Raw genomic sequence first — 18,217 nt, 5'->3', positions numbered from 1 at the left:
TGCATGAGCTTCAACTTCTGGCCACAATTATTTCTGATTATTTTTCTGTGAGAGGGGTTCTTATTGAATAAGAATATTCTTATAAATATTATTGATTTTTCTACTTAAGAAGGCCACTTTCCTCAGCAAGCAAACTAATAATACAGATACAGAAGGCAAAGAAAAACTGAACTTTTATTCTAGTTAACTTAGATAACTTGCCTTATTTTGAAAACATATCTGGGTTCAAAACTGAATCACTGAGTTGTTTCTACTATTTCCCTCCTGTGTATTTTCTAAACATTACACACCTTGATATCTTTAAGAAAATAAGTCAAACAATGAAGAGGCCTTACAAGCACTGCTGGCCTTTCTAATTTTCAGTTAGAGTTAGAATGACCCTTGATAAAAAAATTTTCTTTATTGCAAAAGAATGAAATGTTTTACATCATTTCTATTTCGATGTGGCTTATCACAGTCCCCTGTATTTTAATGGCTTCTCTATATGTCAGGCGTAACTGACCTGCAACACTGTGGTCTACCGGGACACCTATCCCAATTTGCATTGAATTTTCTCAAACCCTCCCAAGCCTACTCGTGAGTGTGACAGCTTGTCTTTCAACACACTTGGATTCCTCGTTAGGCTGTGCAGTTCCGCTCAGGGTCCACTAGATGCCAGCATAAAACTTCAGGTACCTCGGTCTCTCCCAAAATTTGGATTATTTCTTTCTGACGCCATGGAAAGTTTTATGCATCTCCGACAGTGTCAGAAACACATAAATTTAAAAAAAAAAAAATTACTCCCAAAAGATTACATAAACTTGCAATTAAACAAACATTCCAACTCTACAGGAATTATTGCTGAGGCTTTTATGTAACAACTGTTTGATTTTGTTTTTTTTTTTAATGCCTGGATATTTAACCAAAACACAGATAAAAGTTATTGTAAAAATTCTCCCATACAAGTCCAAAAAATTTCTCAAAAAATTTTTTATATATACCTCCAAATTCACTTTTCAGAATATAATTATGCCACTGTTATCTGCCACTTTACGTCACAGATACTTCTTTTTCAAAACAAAGAAGAAAGAAAGTTCTACTTTTTTTTTAACTCTCTGCTATTTTGCACTCCTTCAATGCTGAACACATAACCTGATATTCTTTCCCAAGTACTGCCATCAACAAGAACAGGCCTACCAACAATTTTCTGTTTTCCCTATTATCTGTTCTAGTACGTTTAATGATTTGATGGGTTTTGCACCAACATTACTGGCTCAAATGAACAATTCCTGTTCACTTCCTAGGCTACAGAAGTCATTACTGATATTTACCCTTTGATAACTACAATGAATTTGAGGATTACTACTTTTCCTAAGCGGCCAGGAGATCCAATTTAGAACATATGGATGGAAGAGATCTCCTGAAGTACCATTTACAGTTACTTTGTCAGAATAGGAATAAACTCAAATATTTATTTTATGAAATATCACTTCCAAAACAAAAAAAATCCTGTTTAAAAAAAAAAAAAGCACCCCCACCCCCCCCTCCCTGGCTCCAGCTCATCCCAAGTAAGCCAACCAACAGAAATCCTCTAATATATCTAAAGGAAAACAACAAAAGGTAAGATACTTAGATAAAAATTCAGTTACATTTAAGACCATAAAAATGTTGCCAATTTCAAATAATTGACTAGGATGAACTAGCATCTGCTGTAACTGGTGAAATAGAGAAGAATTAAATCTGGAAAAAATGGCAGAATAAACTGGTTCTCATACCTTTTTCAGATCTATCTACATAATGTTTTTCCTCTCTTGGGATGACTGTATAGTTAGATCTCATCATAATAAAGTTGTTCAGATCAGAATCATCGTTAGCCCATTTAGAAACAAGTGCAAGTGATGCAGACTTTCCACTGCAGGATGATTTGTCTAGTTTAGAAGACACATCTTTACAGCTGTCTGATTCAGATGGTTTGAGGGTTTTCTTTTCTTGGTTTAAGAAGCAAATTGCCTCTTCTGTCTTAATCTTGCTTATGCTTCCTCCAGTAAGCTCTGCTGCAGATGTACTTGTCCTGTGAATTTTGGCAGGTGACAGAGCACTCAGGGCAAAGTTCTGCCTTTGAATATGCAGTGACAAGTCAGGATTAACTACTTTCTCTGACTGATGTCTTCCAGCAGAAAGCAGCTCTTGGTTTGTCACAGAATTCTTCTCCTCAAGCCATCCTAAAAAATACAATTTAATTTATGTGCTGTGACACGGATTCTTTTTCTTTTCTTTCCCTTCATTGGACTGTGGATGATTTACAGAGAAGGCATTTTTACAAACTTCTTCTCTGTACCTTTTCAGACCACTAGGATCCCTTTTTAGAAAACTTGTACTGACTAGTCCTAAGTAAAAATGCACAATATTACGATACAGAAGGCCAAGGTATTGTTTGAAGTTTTCACCATCTACATGGGATTTACTGATGTTAGATTTCTAGAAAGTGAGATGCAATACATTTCATTAGGAAGAAAAACCGACAGTTTTTGTTTTCTATAGGGAAAAAACAAGAATGCAAACAGTTTGCTCCGAAGATATGCTTCACTAGAACTACAACTTTTTTGCATTGTGGCTGCATATCCATCTGAAACACAGTAGCTAAACAATTAAAGAATGTAAAAAGCAGTTAACTGGAAATGTTCTTGCATGAGCAGTGTCTATGTGTTTCACAATATATCATGTTACTGTCAATCCTTGGAGTTCTACAACCACAACTGGTGCCTTGCAGTCTGGCCATAGTTATACAACAGAATCTGAATAACTTTTTGCTTTTTTTGTTGAAGTTAGATTACAAGTATGCAAAAACGTCCATGAGAAATTCTGAAGTGATGAGCTGTTCAAATTTGAAATAGTCTGCATAAAAAAACCCACTACAGCATCACAAAATAAGGAATTTTCACTGTAACATACTCCTCCATACTGACCTTATGCAGGTAGGGCTATGTAAATATCTGCTTTATTAAAATATTCCAAAGCAAAACTACTACTTAAGAAGTTATTCTGTATGAAACTATTTTATTAAAAAATGACTGGTGGAGGCTATTCTTCATCTGTATGGTAATAGAAAAAAAAGACTTTGTAAAGTTCAACACTTTTCTTCTTCCAATTTCTTCTAAGTTAGTGAAAGTACACCTTAATTGCAGTAGTGCCCTTCCTTCATTTTAATGTAAAACATTTTGTTCTTAAGAAAAAAATAATTTCCTTTGTTCTTGGAGATCTGTAACTCCCTGTGTGATTCTCTGTTTAAGTACCTATCTTTGCCCTTCTTATCACTTTTTCAAAAAAAGAAGATACTTACTTTCTAATTGATATGATGTAAATTGTGTGAATGTTTCTACTTCTGTAGGAAGCAGACTGTTTGCATTACTTCCATCCATATTGAATTGTTCCAAAATTTCTACAGCTGCTGGATGTAAACCCCTATGAAGCAACCAGCCCTCCTCTAGTGAGCCAAGCATTGGTGCTTCAACCTCAAGTGGCAGCATTTTCTGCAGTTCTCTCAGTGAATGATGCTGATGTGCAAGGCTAACAGCTGGATGCTCTACAAAATAACCAGAAATTAACATATAATATCAATAATCTAGAAAGATGAAAACAGAATGTCCTTTTGGAAATGAAAGCTCCCAAGTACACCTGGCCTATTGCACATATCCATTAGTCACAGTTCCATTTGTAACTCTGTGTCCATCATCAAGAGATTTAAGAGCCAAGCGGTTAACATTATCAGAGGAAGTGTGCTTTTCTGAGTTCTGTGAGTAAGAGAGGTGAGGGTTTAAATTTTTTTTCCAAATCTAATAATGTGTAGCTGCATTACTAAAGTTACAAATAATCTTGTTAATTACCTGTGGGTTATTGTCATGGTTACAAAGACTTACCATAATCCTTACCTGAAAAAAAATTAACTGAAACAGTAATGAGCATACCATACATTATTTTCAACTATAAATCAATGTACAAATGAATTGGACAACAAAACAAGTCAATATACATAACTTAATCCTGAGACTTGTAAAATGAAGGCAAATAAAGTGAAAGGAAAGAATAGTAGTAATATATGTTCTGGCACATTCATGAATAGCCAGCAGCCTGTTTTGGTTTTGTGTATTTTGCTTGTCTTCTACTCTTGGGAAGTTACAATATTATTTTCCATTAACAGTACTATTATATTGATTGCTACATATTTTGAAACATTATTTAAGGGAAAATAGCACAAAGGAATGAGTTAAACAGATTACCAGATTTCAGCTATTAGTTATTTTATATAATACTAGTGAACACTGTCATAAAAAAAATAAAACTCTTACTTAATTCAAATTACCTCCATAGAAGGATACATGGCGTACCAACTTCTGTGTTGCCTATACTCTAACTTCTTATATATAGTAAAATAATCACATAATACAAACTTCACAGGGTTACAGTAACTGGATAAACTTCAATGGCTGAAATATGTGCTCTGTAATATAACATTATCTTTTCTGCTATATTTCTGCATGCACATGGAACTTGTAAACGTCAGTTAGAAATTGATCATCAATTAGAAATCCTTACCGACAAGCAAAAGAGAGCTCATATTATCCCGATACTTCTCTGATTGCCATATCAAAGATTCTAAGAATTCCCTAGAGGGCTCTGCAATCAAAATACTATGAAGAACATAAAAAAAAATGTGCAGATATGAAGTTTAGCAGCATTATCTGTTGAATTTTGATTTATATAAAACTATCTTTTAAAGATATACTTTGTCTTTAAATTTTCAGTTCATTCATTCTTTCACTCGTTCATGTATTTTTTTTCCTATCCATATGACAAAGACAGGAAAGAGTAAGAGGAGGAGCCATCAAGGCTGGGTCATGAAGTAAAGCAGCACTGAATGAAAATTCTGTCTAGACCATGGCTCCCGTCCCAAAGGGATATTGAAATTCTTCCTGCATATGTTAGAAAGATGGCAAGGCAAGAAATGCTAGTTTCAAATAAGATGAGAAGGAAAAGATGGAGCAGTCCTAATCCTATATTCACACGAAAAGGCCTGAAATCTATTGTTGGAGGGTATCCCTAAAAGAGACAATAGCTTCTTACTATATTTCTTCTGGACATTTTTCAGGTGATCCTTGTGCAACATATGTGCTTGCCACAGGTATAAATACTAGCATATGTCCATACACATACTTGCTAAATACTTTAAATATTTACTGTTGCCTACTGCAAAAACAAGACTGGATTTTCAGGCTATAAAATCCCCACAGAGAAAGAGGCAACTTCCTTTCCTTTTTCAGGCTCTTCTAGAAAACCAAACATATGGACTATGCATTCCATCACTCTTTCACACAAAATACAATATATATGCAGCTCAAAGAATGTAAGTACCAATTCATAAATACAGTGAAGTTATTTTTTTCATTAATTTTGAGGATTTATGACAGAATTGGTCACTACCAAGGTTTCATTACCTGTTACCAGAGAGTGAAATAGGTTCTTCTTGAAGTCCTCTGCACAGAAAATTAACCCATGATCTTTGCTGTCTGCATGGAGGAGTTAAAGGCACTTCCATTTCATCTTTCAAATATGGAATATATTCAGCTGGAAATTGCATAAAGCCCCAGCCAAAACAAAAATAAAAATCAAAATCACAAAGCTACTTGTGAATGAAATACACATGCTTATGAATCTTACATAAGTAAAGTCCTGGACTAAAATAAAAAATATTTTCATGGGATAGTTCAATAAGCTATATGCCCCAAATACTTCACATCTAATTTCCAGACAGTTTGAGGAAACAATAGAACAATAGTAGATCACATTCCTTTGATGTAGTTTGTTCTGGGTACATACACTTCATAGATAAGGTTATTTTTATAATTAAATCACCAAATACCACATCTGAGATTTTGATATTTATGCCTGTCACCCTTCTCAGATTATTCCTCCATAAATTAAGTTAATTAACTGGAAGAGAGACTATAGGCAATATTGTGGTTGCTGTAAGAACAGCCTCAGAAACTTCAAAAACAGTCAGGATTTTAATGAAAGAAAATACTCTTTCAAGCAGAATTAGTTCTCATTGAAATTTCTAGGGATGCTCACTGAAATTAATTACAACACCAGTTTGTTTTTTTTTTTAAGTAGTATGCAAACAAACCTGGTATGTTAAAAGTCCTCTATGAATAACTTTAAACATTCTTTTTTTCTTCCTCCCAATCATATTAATTGTGGACATATTAATGATTATTGGGTTTTATTCAAGTCTTATTACAAATTTGCAACTTCATTGGTTTTGGTGGTTCACATGATTGCCCTGGTATTAATCTCTCTGCCATTCTACTAACCCAAAAGTAGAAATCACAGAAAACACAGTTTTTCCATGTTCTGTGAAAACTAAGGCAAAAAATTGTGAATATATCAGTGCCTCCACAAGGAAAAACACTTATAATGAATTCCCTTTTCATTCCACCAGGCAGGAAGTAGATGCAATCATCAAATCCACATTGCCTGGACAATTGGCACAAAGCAGCCTCTGAATCAGTCACCTGTCCAGCTATTCACAGCTTCTCCTTGAAGGACCTAACAAGCTGATTGTTAGGCAGGAAGGGTAAGGGACAGTGATAGAAAGCCAGAGGACACAAACATATCAGAAACACAGGAAAAAAAAGTAAGAAATTGAAGTGGGTACAAAATAAAGCAACATACTTCGAGTCAGTATAACCTCTTTCCCACTTAGAACAAAAAAGGTTTCATGAACTCATGCTGTGAACTTCAGTTCACAAACCAGTTTTTGTGAGAAGCAAAGTTTTAGGACTTTACTTTGAACAGGACAGAAGCTGGTCTCAGGACAGCAAAAATACCTGATGTATTTAAAAAGAACTATTCTTTCTCTTTGAGCAATACTATTAATATTTGTTCTTGTCTAGCTATTTCTGCCATTGAGACTGGAAATCTTTATCAGCTACATTAGTTAAACTCTGCCTACACTCAGAGTAACATTCCCCTCCTCAGAACATTGCTGCCTTAGAGAACTATCTTGTCTTTCAATGCCTTTTTTAAACAAACTCAGTGACTAGAGAAAGACTGCTTAGTCTTATTACTGCTTCTTCACTGAATTCAAGCAAACATATTGCACTTCTGGTAACTCATAAAGAGCAAAATTAATTAGAAGGAGAAGACTATCAGGTATCTCAGCTGAACCTGACACCCAATACAGAAACTTCTGCCATCAAACAGCGTTCTGGCAGTGCTTGCACACGTTTGTAGGTCTCTATCCTACAGACCTGAGTCTATCCTGAAAAAAAAAAAAAGAAAAGAAAAGATGGAAGCTGATTGTGGCCCAATCAACACCAGAGCTAAGAGAACAACTGGTAATAAAGATTAACACAGCCACCTTCTTTAAAAGATAATTCAAGACGGCTTGACTTCTTATCTACTGCAGAAGAATGGACAATACCCTAGAGAAGATCACAGTCAATTTATTAGTACTACATACATGGGAAGAGTGCAGATCTAATGCACTTAAGCCCTCCTGCTTTTAAGCTTTAGAACTAAAGAGCAGTCAGAGCGCCGATTAGACGCAGATTACAGTTTATCATGCTAGACAATAATCTCCAGATGTAAAATATGTTTAACTTTATCTTGGTGGAACTTGGTGTGTTTGCATTGAGCTTTTATATCAGACACTTTGAAATTATATGACTGTTCCAACCAGAATCGCACTACAATATAATATCTAAAGCATGGTACTATTAGTACTATTAGCCTGCAGGGGACAACTATCAGCTAAATTTAAAACTTGTTGGAACTAAGACAATAAGAAAGGCCTTGGTCTGGAGAAAGCTCAACATTTCTTGAGTATTTTAGTAACTTCTGTATGGAAAACTATCAAGTGAACAAGCACTGATGGATAATATTGCTACTGTCCAATACAACAATGGACAGATCTTTTCATAGACAGTATATACATTAGGATGAGACATATATATATCATCATGTATTGACACTCTGCTCAGATTACATTTATTGGTAAATGTTACTCTTTGTGCAAGCCATTCTACATTAAATGAAAGACGAAAAATGTCATCAGCACAGCCATTTTTCTGCCTCACTTAGTCAGCCAGAATTTAGCTGTGAATATAGTAGGGCTGGCAAAGACTGTACATTATTTTGAAAATTTACACCTGGAACTCGAAAAAAGGTTTACTAAGGTTGGACGACTAGGTTGAGCAGCGAGACACCAAAGCTGCTCAGCACTGGTTGATGGTGTAAACACCATGACTTGGGTTTTCAACCTAATAAAGGTGAACACACAGGGTGTATTTCCTGATGCCAGTGCAGGAGAAGAAAGGATGCAATGCACATTAGCAAATACTTAATAGTTGGAGTTCATTTCTGTAGAAAACAGCTCTGGCTTAACTTCCCAATCACACGTAATTACTGAACCATTTGCAAAACAGGATGTCTACACAGGAGTTTTCAATCACTAGAACTTACAAACACAGTGCTGCTACCTGAATTGTTCTCCACCACCCTCTTTTGAAAGCATTTATATCAGACTTTAACAAACTTAGATGAGTTGCTAGACTTAAAAATATTTAAAAATCAAATAAAGTGCAAAAGTTATAGACATTGCTTACAGGCAAAAGCAACATGAAGGAATTGTAAAGTTACTTGCGTTTAGACTATACAGGTCTAGAAAGGAGTATGGCACTTCTACCTTCTTATGGTGCAGGGAAAAAATAATAGATTACACAAAGTGAATCTTACCTATGTGGTACATGTTCTCCCACAAACAGAATATTAGAGAAACTACCTGAAGAATTTATCTTAAGTATCACCCCTTGATTTATATAGATCTTCCTACCTGATGCACAGAATTCCAACATACTTGTGCTAATACTGGAGCAAACATCTTGTGGAATGGCACCATACTTTGAAATTTCTATTTTGTTTGTAATTTCTGCTTTGAGATCTGAAAACAGATTTTAAAAGGTGCCACAAATGAACAATTTATTAATTTTTCATGTCAGACCTTTCAGTCTTTTTATTGAACCCCCATGATATATTGTTATGAAAAATTAGTCACACTTAGTAAACCCAGATGCTTTAGCTGATTAGAGCAGTGCTAGTCTTGTCCCTTAAGTGACAAAAAATTCCCCTATAATATTGTATGGTTACTATCTGAATTATCCCAAGATCTTATTACTAGAATGATTTCCAGAACAACTAAGTAGCCTAAATACAGTTTACTAGGAGTATGTGTATGTAGATTCTTTTGCTACCAAAAATGGACTAAAACAAAACCACCCACAATAGGTTGACTTTTTATAAGGAATCCTCAAATCTCTTCAATCTCAGCTTGAAACATAATAAATATATCAGGGGAATGCACATGAAACTGTTTTAGTCAAATATCCACTTTTAAAGTTTTGTTTCTGTCTTCAGTAAGAGACTGGTTTACTTCAAACTGCTGCCCTATGAGGCACTGAAATCAGCACACATCCTCCATCTTCAGAAGCATTAAGCCTCCTTCTTTGAGCTGCTTCCTGTCCACCAAAAAAGTGGAAAATGATTTATTTTGACTTTAAAAAAAAACAACAAAAAACCAACCCTCAGGCAATGCCTTTTTCTTTTAACTAAACAAAATATTGTCATACAAATCAATCCATTAGCCAATAACTGTCATCAAAGTTATATTTATCAGTAGTCTAAAAGCATTCAGTAATTTTTCTAAAATTCCTTTAAAGAAACTCTTACTGTCATTTAGAATAATGGTGTTATCCATGGAAATATTTAACCATTCCCCCCCACCCCGAAATCTGCTCTTGTGTTTGCAATTACTGCAAATTAATGCAACAAAACCATTTTTTATGGTATGACTGTTCTGCATATAATCCTCTTAGGGATGTCTCTTAAAGTAAACTTAAAAACATATTAGAGAGCACAAGACCAAATTATTATAGCTATGTTGATTTTATATCACAAATCACAGCTCATATTACATTTGTGTTCAAGATTACAACACAGCCCTGGAATAAGTCAAATGGCGAGTCGTTTACTACCCCTCAAGGGGACCTTTCTAATACCAGAAATTTGGGTGTAACACAGGTCCTATCTCATCCACAGAAATTCTCATTTGATAAACTGTGAAGCAATTTTTAAGTGAACTCAATATAAAAGAACTTGATTGTGTTAAATATGTTCAAATGAAAGGAAAATCAGGTCAAGCACTTAAGAAAACCAACCCTCACCTTCTCCGATCACTTGTTTGCAAAGGTCTTCATCACCTACAGTGACTGGAGCTAAATTTAACACCTCCTTTAGTTGCAAGTGTGATGGAATCTTAACACAATCAGATCTGCCATTGTTAGGTTTGCCGAATTCTAAATCAACAGGCAACAGGAAATACTGAAAAAATATTAGTCACAACAGAATGGCCAGTAAATTTCCTTTCATATGACTGTACAGTCAAAGCTTCTTAAAATCTTCAAATAACTTAATTCTAAACTTATTTAAGAGCTCTTAGGAGAGAAATCATTTGACATTTACACAGCACACACGAAGCTTTGCTCAATACAGGGTAAAATACAATGTTACACAACTTCAGATGGAGTCAGTGGAGTGGAAAAAGTGTGTCTTAACTTACTGTTCCCAACCAAATACAATCCACATTTATTTTAATGGAAGTTTGTATTTTAGAATTTTGAAAAATGGAGGAAAAAGTAGATCTGACTTCCTTAAAAAAAACAAGCTTTAAAAAAAACCCAAATCCCAGAACATGTCTTGTAGCCTTTTGTTTCCCAAGTTCGTGTCATGGCTTCCTGCTCCAATTAATTTTTATTCTTAGAGTAAGAAGTATCTACATAAAATTGCAAACACATCGGGTACCAGGACAAACAGCTTGTCAGAGCAGAGACTCCTAAAAACAGCATCCAAGAATTAAAAAATCACAAGTAATAGCAGTGTTTTCTAATCTTGAAAACATGAAAGCTCGAAATATTTGGCAAATATGAAAGGAACTCAGTAACATGACTTACAGATGAAGAAACACACATGCATAACATAGAATAACCACTAATGTAATATATAGTATGAAACAACAGGATGATACCTCTTCATCTTTCAGAGATACAGTACAGAAACTCTCTTCAATTCCCTGCAATTCATTTTGACTCTCTTCCATCTTCACTCCATTTTGGAAAGTCAAACATTCTCTTTAAAAGATCATAAAAGAAAGTAAGTGACTTCTTTGTATTACCTAATGTCCAAGACTGAAACTCTTGGCAGTAGTTTTAATAGCCATATACATGGCAAAAGATTTTCTAAATCCATGCCTTTTTTAAGAAGGCAATTCCAAGCGATGCTGCACTGATCTGTGTAATCAACCAAAGAAAATTTTCAAGAAATAATATATTATATGCAGAGTAGAAATGCTTAATATTAGGACCTGCCTTAACCAGTTACAGAATAAACCCTTCATATTATAATTCTTCAGCCTCCCAGCACAGAAGTCCCCTCAGGCAAAAGTGCTTTCTGCAAAAGCTGTGGATCTAATTTCTTCCAATGTATAATTTTTTTACTAGACAGAAAATCTCTGTAATATATTTGCCTTATTTCTCTTTTGCCACCTTTTGTTCCTATTTTCAGGAAAGATTCAGCATGAAAGAAGGCAGAGTGTGCTTATTACTAGCTAAAGTGAAAACTAAAAGGATGTTCCTGGTTTAACTGAAAGACTTTAAAACACTTGGAAGTAAAACTCAGGAATGAAGTTACTACTTGCATTGTAAAGCAAAGACACATGCGGCACAGGGATTGTCAGGTAGAAAGTAAATGCTTCATCAGGTGTTTGTGCCAGTTACAGGCACTAAATCTGCAGTAACTTTTTAGGGGAGTAACTTTTTCATCAGTCCCTGACACCCCTATTTTCTGGAGGAATATTTTAGACTGCAGAGTACAAACTGTTCCGTGTCCAGCCTTGGGATGCCCATGAATTTTAAGATGAAGTCTGTCTAATTGAATCCCTTTCTCTAAATCCATTTCCCTGTGTGCTGCACAGGAGATCTGGACTCCCACCTTGGACAGGTCCATGGTTTTGCTAGTCAACCACAGGTCAGGAGGCCAGAGCTATTTCTGCAAAGTTTCACACTAGCATTTTTTTCTCCCATTACTGGTATTTCTGAAAGTCATTATAGAATTTGGATCAAGTTCCCTTCACTGGATATTTATAGTATTCACACAGTCTTACATCCAAGATTCATTGCAAGACTGGGGCTCATCTTTGAAAAAATAGGCAAACAACCCCATTCCTCCTTGATCTACTATAAGGGTATAGTTGGTTCAGTTAAAATCTGTTTTACCTGCCTGACAACCCTTCCAAGCGCAAAGGAAGCAATACAAGTAGTCCAGACATGACGTAAATCAGCACAAGATTTAGCCAGACTTTATGCATGTATATACACAATCAGTACATTAACAAAATACTAATCCCATTTTTGATACAACATACCTGTTTAAATGTTTGTTCAATATCATGACATAGGTATCATGACATAGGTATCATTCAATTAACCTAGCAATACAAAACTGAGCAAAACCATCAGAATAATTAATCTTTGAACTTGAAGAAATACAATTCAACAAGGAAAGTGCATGGATTTACTGGCAGGACATCTGACAGGAGAGAAAAAAGGGACATGGAAGGATGTGCAAAATCCCAGCCCTATCAAATTTAGTGATACTTTCATGATAGGGAATCAGTCGGTTTGAGGAAGGACTAAGTCCCTTAAAGACGCACATTTTTTCAGTATTCCAAAACTGATATCCTGATTGCTTTTCACACCTATAGAATGTAAAAATGGCAATTTCATTAATCCAGTTTTCTTAATGCATATAAATTTCACCCTCCTCATTTTTTCCTAAGATGAAAAGCTGAAGTCTTTACCTGTTGCAAACATAAACTAGTTACAAAGGTAAAATGCAACAAACATAAAAATGTTAATAGTTATACACAGACTATGTTTTATGTTTAATATTATACAGAAATTTGTAGGTACCTGAAAATATTCTCTGCTGTTAAAAACTGTCCTTCAGAATCCAAAAGGGGATCTTTCACTAAAAAAAACTGTAGTCTGCTCTGAAGTACAGATAAAGTTGGCAATTTTTTACAAAAATGTTCAAGACTATCAATAAAAACAAACTCCTCTTCCAAACATAAATCTGACAAAATAGAAGAAAAAACATTATAAAACAAGATAAAAATTCTAAGAATTATCAGCATAAAGAGAATTGTTGAGCAACTGTCAAAACACTATACATGTCAGCAAAACAATAACTGCTTTTACTTTACACTTAAATCCTAAAACATTTAAAGTGCAACGAAGTCTAGACTTCTACGGTTCACATGATAACCTCTAGTTTTCTTTAGCTTTTTCTTTTGTCTTACATAATTCCTCTTAAAAACAAAAGGTACTCTTTTGTTTCCTTGTTTGTACTTTCAAGTATGATAAAGGAACTTCTGAAGGAGGTTCTGGCCAAGAAAGGTTCTTAGCTCAGTGCAATTTTAAATGTAGAATTATGGACTCTTTCCATACGTGTCTAAACCTAATTGCAGATTCCCTAATGACGAAGAAAAAGAAATTACAAAAAAGGTTGCAAATTACTGTGATTTCAAGAAAGATAACATTGTATCAACACAGGCTGGGGAATGAACAAATCAAGAGAAGCCCTGTGAGCTGGACTGGGGGATGCTGGTGGATGAGAGGCTGGACATGACCTGGCCATGGGCACTCACAGCCCAGAAGCCCAAACATGTTCTGGACTGCATCCAAAGCAGCGTGGGCAGCAGGGGAGGGAGGGGATTCTGCCCCTCTGCTTTGCTCTGGTGAGAGCCCACCTGGAGCCCTGCACCCAGCTCTGGGGTCCTCAGTAGAAAAAGAAACATGGACCTCTTGGAGCAGGTCCAGAGGAGGAATCACAAAAACAATCAGAGGAAAGGAACACCTCTCCTGTGAGAAAAGTCTGAGACAATTGACAGATGTTCAGCCTGCAGAGGAGACGGCTCCAGGAAAACCTTACTGTGGTTTCTCCGTACTTAAAGAAGGCTTATAAGAAAGGTGGGGATAGACCTTTTAGGTCTTAAGTTTTAAATTTAAAGAGGGATAATTTAAATTAGATAAAAGGAAGCAGTTTCTTACAACAAGGGGGGTGGTTGACGCCCCCTCCCCAGAAGTGAGGAAGTTCCCTCCCCAGAGGTGAGGCGTTCAAAGTGAGGTTGGAGGAGGATCTGACCAACCTGAGCTGATTACAGGGGAGCTGAACTCCTGTAAAAGGTGCTTTCCAACCCAAGCCATCACATTTCTTGAGTTTAAACTACTGCTCTCTTGAGACAGAAGTGATGCAATAACCAAATTTGACACAATCCCTTACATTTGCGGTATGAAATACATATGTATCTACACAGACATTTTACACATATATAATACATATAGAAGGGCAAAGTAAGTTTTTTGTTCTTCTTCCTTATTTTTTTCCAATATGGAAGTCTCCTTATTCCCACACTTCCCTTTCATTTCTTGGATGATTCCCTGTCTGTAATAACTCTCTGTTCTCTCATAGTGCCTGGAAATTATGGATACTGATTATGTTGCCACAAAACTGTTTTATGATGCTAATTCAAACAGAACTCCATAAAGAAATCTATCTTAAACTTCTTTTGGCTTGCATCTCTCTTTAGCTATTAAAACAAGCCCTGCTTCTCCAGGGAATAAATCTGTCTTCAGTGGTTGTACCTTACGCAAATGCAAAGTTTTTGATCACCCAAATGATTTCATCAATGTCTCTGGAACATGTGCAAAAATTACAAAAGTTAACAAGATTACTCAACCAAAACTTAGAAAACAGCAAATTGAACATTTTACCTTGCTGTGATTCTTTAAATTCAGCAGCATAGTAAATCTTGAAATATTTTTCTTGGGTGGAGTCTTCCTTAAAATCATTCTTCATAAGTAAAAAAGATTCTTCTGTGTCAATCTGAGAGCAAGGATTTGAACTTGGAATAACTTCTATTAAATCATTACTAGTCTGAAACTCTACAGAGGAGATAGGTTTCCTAAAAAACAGAAAAAAAATACCTGATGCTTAAGCTGTACCAAAATCAATGTTGCAACTTCCCTGACTCCACAGTGAATCAACAGCACTTAGATGCTCTAAGAGCTTTGATGATCACCATATTCACTGAAGAATATGGTGATCTGAAGAAATTAGAGTTCTCTCTATTCACTGGATCCATGGTCAAACAACATGTTCAAATTTTCCACAAGAAAAAAGTCCTTTAAGTTCACACCCAGCACAAAATTTCACAAAAATAAAAAAGCATCAAACCTATTGATGTCATAAGGTTCGTGACAAAAATTATGGTTAAATGTACACTTCTGTTTCAAACACCATGAAGAAATTGCAAGAGCAATAGGAAAAAGACAGGATAAGTGAAGAAACAAAACTACTTCTATTTCCTGTAACTTTTCATACAAACTTCAGTACTACTGTTATTTATTAAGAAAACTTCCCTACTGTTTGTCAAGTAAGTAGGAAAATCATTTGACTACCAAAAGGAAAAAAAACCCCATGATTTTCCCAAGCTAAGCATGTATCTGGACAAAACAGTTACAATAGTTTATTAAAATATGTGTTAATGCTATGCTACCCACACAAATTGACTGCAACAATATAGTAACTCTGATGAGTGCTGACATTTCTGAAGCACCCAAATCAGCTCATCTACAGTTATTGTACTTACTACTCTCATTTCAGAAAACTGAATTCTCAATTTTGCATCCCATTGATTTATTCATATTTTTAATAATACTTAGCATTACATCATCTTGATATTTGCTAGTCATCTAAAGGTAAGGCTCATAAAAGCAATCAGTGTATAAGTACACCTCTGAAATTCAGTACAGGACTCCATGTGTAAACAGCAATAGAGGGGAATCTCTGCTACCCATCTTAAAAAAATTAACTATTTTACAACATTTTGACTGTAGTTCAGAAATTAATTTTGAAGCTATAAGTAGTATAGTTCACAAGTAATAACCATGTGGTACTGATAATAACTAATATCCAAAGTTTCACATGGCATAAGCCTCTGAAACTCCATGAAGCCTCTGAAACTCCATGAAGCCTCTGAAAATCCATGAACCTTAAAACACTGCCCACGTTGGAACTTCACTGAAATCACTGGGTTTCACTACAGTTTTATAGATAGAACAAACCCTAACTGAGCTGCTTGAGACTATAGAGACCACCTTTTCCAACGTCAAAATCCTAGTAAGGCTCTTCTAGAAGATGGCAAATATTTTAATGCAGACTATTCTAAGTATGGAAAAATATTTTCAAGTCACATAACTATGCTTGTATATTACATAAGATAATTGTCTTAGAGAGGAGAGGGGAAGCTTATTTTCATGTTCATGCAGTTTTCAGAGACTTTCTTCAATGTCATAATTACATTACACAACCATTGAAAAAATATATAAAGACCAGTGAACTCCATAAAAACACAATACAACTTTTAGTGAAAAAAACCCATCTCTAAGCTATCTGATAGAGTATACAGCTCCAGCACACTTGCTACTGTCAGGAAACATCTTCATATTCTGTTTTCATCATTAAGGTACAATTTGCAAAACACCTGAGTGATATCAAAGAAATCAGATCTTTTTAACTTAAAGTTACTGACTTTTCCAAGAAGTCCTCCACAGGTAAACTTTTCTGCCATTGATCCAATACTGCAATAGCCATCATGTTCTGTGCTGAACCAACTAAGATGAAAAGGAGAGAAAAAAGTCATGTAGAAAGTACTAAAATTAATTTTTATATATTGATTAAATCGTTGCAGAGGTAAATTAAACTTTACACATGATGTAAAGTTTAGAAGAAACAACACTTTTCGTTTCCATTAGCAAAGGCAATACAAATGCACAAGAAAGACACAAACACTTTTATGCATATATTTATCTTTGTCATTTGAAGACCTCATTTTTTGCCACAGCTCATAACCTCAGCATCATCTTCCAAACCTCTCCCAACTAATCAGAATTGGTATTTTACTTATCTCTGATCATTGCTTTTCTTCCATAAACATTTCTCTGGAAAGAAATCTATTCAGAGATCTCTACAAATGAATCAAATATCATTTCATTTATGGTGCCACTCAAATAAATATCCATTACCCATTTGCTTTAATTTGGGCCATGAAGATGTTCTACCTTCAAAAGCTGAAAGAAAGGGCATAATGCTATGCTTGGAAATATTTTTTTACTATATTTATCATACTATGGATAAACACAAGCTTTTCCTTTAATCTACAATAAACTAAACTTAAGGATTATATTACATACTTCTAGTCCATGGCTTCCTATACTTATCATCAGCAAAGAGTCCATTGAAATGATACTTTTCATCTTGATGTAAACAGGCAGGAAAGCAAAGTGATAATTTCCAGATGGAAAACTTCTGCCTTGCCATGCTCTGAATAAAAAAAGGCATGTGATAAAATCATGAGAGAGACAGTTCCGTTCTTTTTGTGCACTGCCTTTTCAAACATTCCCACTGCTTTCAAGGGTTTTCTTCTTCTTAAGAGAAGATACTAACCTTTACCTGATTTGCTATTTAACTTTTAATCTACACATCTGAGTACGCGGAATTGAACATATGCTTAGGTACACTTTAACTAAGCTTTGAATGTGCAATTACAAGTGCTTATCTTAACACTTGGAATGGTCTCCTGAATGGACACATGGATAAGCCGACCAGAAACAATTTAGTATCATTCCTACTACTGCTGTTTCAAGTGCTTTTAATATTCTAATGCCTATTTTCTTTCATGTGTCATTATGAGCTAATGAAAGCCCTTTTAAAGTCTTTCATTTTCTCAAAAACCAGGGACAGTAATCAGTTGAATTCTGGAATGAAATAGTCTATGTGGCAAGTTTAGTAACTTTTCACTGAACACCAAGTTCAATAAACTATCTTACAGTTCTTTTGTCACAGAAACCCATGAAGGAGCACAGAACCAAAGAATAACCAGTGAGTTCAGGAAGCAAAGAAAAATTATACTTACACATTTGTGTTTAACAAGTTTATAGAAAGAAGAAGAAAGTTGTTGTTCTTTAAAAGTCTGTGGAGTAAATGGCATATTGGAAAAGAGAACTAG

General features: G+C 35.1%; 1 protein-coding gene across 1 annotated transcript in view; it reads right to left on the bottom strand.

The window, feature by feature from the left end:
* Positions 1 to 18,217, bottom strand: part of SHOC1 (shortage in chiasmata 1) — a 48,345-nt gene that overhangs the window by 26,183 nt on the left and 3,945 nt on the right. Inside the window, exons 3-13 of the mRNA XM_041486301.1 lie at positions 17,403 to 17,532; positions 16,742 to 16,823; positions 14,922 to 15,112; positions 13,059 to 13,221; positions 11,117 to 11,219; positions 10,257 to 10,413; positions 8,870 to 8,977; positions 5,472 to 5,601; positions 4,573 to 4,667; positions 3,320 to 3,562; positions 1,755 to 2,201 (exon numbers count right to left, since the gene is read on the bottom strand). Of these exons, the coding sequence (XP_041342235.1) occupies positions 1,755 to 2,201; positions 3,320 to 3,562; positions 4,573 to 4,667; positions 5,472 to 5,601; positions 8,870 to 8,977; positions 10,257 to 10,413; positions 11,117 to 11,219; positions 13,059 to 13,221; positions 14,922 to 15,112; positions 16,742 to 16,823; positions 17,403 to 17,532 (1,849 nt within the window). The remainder of the gene's footprint in view (positions 1 to 1,754; positions 2,202 to 3,319; positions 3,563 to 4,572; positions 4,668 to 5,471; positions 5,602 to 8,869; positions 8,978 to 10,256; positions 10,414 to 11,116; positions 11,220 to 13,058; positions 13,222 to 14,921; positions 15,113 to 16,741; positions 16,824 to 17,402; positions 17,533 to 18,217) is intronic.

Source organism: Pyrgilauda ruficollis, unplaced genomic scaffold (genome assembly GCF_017590135.1).
Source record: "Pyrgilauda ruficollis isolate IOZ18807 unplaced genomic scaffold, ASM1759013v1 scaffold75, whole genome shotgun sequence".
Classification (NCBI taxonomy): domain Eukaryota; kingdom Metazoa; phylum Chordata; class Aves; order Passeriformes; family Passeridae; genus Pyrgilauda; species Pyrgilauda ruficollis.
The sequence above is the reverse complement of the archived record's forward strand: the minus strand, read 5'-3'. Positions and strand labels throughout refer to the sequence as shown.